The 1,978-nt window shown below is 44.4% G+C and overlaps 1 protein-coding gene across 1 annotated transcript in view; it reads left to right on the forward strand.

Moving 5' to 3' along the window:
* Positions 1-931: 931 nt before the first annotated feature.
* LOC111404709 (glutamate receptor 2.2-like) overlaps positions 932-1,978 on the forward strand; it is an 11,887-nt gene continuing 10,840 nt past the window's right edge. Inside the window, exon 1 of the mRNA XM_023033476.1 lies at positions 932-994. Within this exon, the coding sequence (XP_022889244.1) occupies positions 932-994 (63 nt within the window). The remainder of the gene's footprint in view (positions 995-1,978) is intronic.

Below are 1,978 nucleotides of genomic sequence, written 5' to 3' on the forward strand. Positions count from 1 at the left end.
AATTTATTGTCATGGTCTCATGTGTCGACTAATTCAGTGGACATGAGTGGCAATGGAAGTCTAGTGGGAGCAGGCAAGGAAGAAATAGTATACTTTATTCTGAAAACTACCGAGGGGACAATTTTTTTGCATTACAGCTTAGAAGCAACATGAATATCAACAATTTCCTTTTAATCCTTGTCATGCTACTCACCCTCTTTTCGAACAACTTTGGCCATCGGTGAAGCGCAGATTATTTGCGACTGAGGCCAATCGTGCCTTTCATTCATTAGACCAACCGAGTATTTCTCCTCCTCCTCCTGTTTTGGTCTCCCCTTTGTCTATTCGGAACCCCTCTCCTTCTCGTCGTACTAAACAATCTGCTCGTCCATCCTCTTCTCTCCCTGCCAGGCCAACTATGGCCAAGAGTTCTCCAAGCCGCAAACGGCCAGCCTCAGCATCTCCCATTCTGGAGGATGATGTTGATGACGATGGTGACGATGTCCCTCTTATCGTTAAGAGGAAGGTAATTAAATTGGTCTATTTATAAGTATGCTCTTCCCCATTTGAAATTTTTCTGTGTATTGATGATTTTTTTTTTTTTTGGACTTTTCAGAAAAGCTCAGCTTCCCTTTCAAAGGCCTTGGCATTACCGAATCCTGCTCCATCATCCTCTGTTGAGGCTACTTCACCCAAACCGGTTGATGATGGGACCATGCTTAAAGATACATCTTCAGTCCCAGATTCTTCATCACAACCCATGAATAAGCCACCTTCTTCCCAGGGCGTCGACCCCCCAATTATCAAAGCAGAAGGTAATTAAGTTTTGATGTCTTACCTTTGCTCGTGCTATTGGTTTCTGACTAGTTGCTCTTTGAACTTTGCAGATACTCCCATGAGTCCGCCCGTTGTGGCAACATCTTCTCGCTCGGACAAGGGGAAGTCCTCACGAATGGGTGAGTCGTTAGTGGCCAGCTTGGCTGAGGGTGCGCCATCTTCTATGATTGTCGACGAGGTAGTTTTTCTTTTTGCTCCATTCCTATTCCAACTTATTCGTTGTAGCGAATATTTTTAATGTTGGCAATCTTCTTTGCAGGATGTTGACAGGATTGTGCGTTCTATCCAGGATTTGTTCGCTTCCTGGGGGCAGGTCCAAATGCCTCGCCCTGCTCCATCTGATCGTCCTGCTACTTCCTCAGCAGAAGACTTGAAGTTTTTGAAGGAGTTAGTATTTGAGTACGTGTCTTTCATGGATATGGACATTGGAAGGGCTAGTGCTGCCAGACACAAGGATGAACTTGAGCGCTCGAGTGCGAAGTTAGAGCAAGCACTGGCGCTCCCGTCGCTCAATCTTTCTGCTGAGTTTAAAGCGACGTTGAAGGTCATTCACTCCGAGGTCCTCACTATGCTGGCCAAAAACGCTGAACTAAAGGTCAAGCGTACTCAATATCTTCGAGCCGTAGCTGAAAAAGAGTCTCTGCGCTTGGAGATCAACAAGGCTAAGGACGAGTTGAAAGAAATCTCTTCCGAAGTCATGATTGAAGACTCCCTGATGGTTAATTTGGCTGCTCAGATGAGGGAACTTCAAGCCAAAATGGACGATTGCAGGGCGAGGATGGCCGCTAAAAAGCGCAACGCCTCTCAGGGAATTGAGCGAACTAAATCCCTGGTCGAACAGTACAAGAAGCTGGAGGTTGATGATGATGACGTCGCGGCTGAATTGAATATCACTACCTCCCGACAGGACGAGGATTGGGAAAAACTTAGGGAACGAATTCGTTCCTTATGGGGGGGAATGTAATTAAGACAACGATGTCTTCTTTTTTGTAATTTTGTTCCTTATTAATGAACATTAATTTCTTGTGCATTTATTTGATATTTACTTTCTAATCATCAATTCTTTGAGCATTTAACTGCTTTGCACTAAGAATTTTGTCTACTCCCTTTTGAGATTCCCACTACTGTTCTCAAAACTTAGGGCCATTTAATTCCGTCTATT

The sequence above is a fragment of the Olea europaea genome, chromosome 11 (assembly GCF_002742605.1).
Source record: "Olea europaea var. sylvestris chromosome 11, O_europaea_v1, whole genome shotgun sequence".
NCBI lineage: Eukaryota > Viridiplantae > Streptophyta > Magnoliopsida > Lamiales > Oleaceae > Olea > Olea europaea.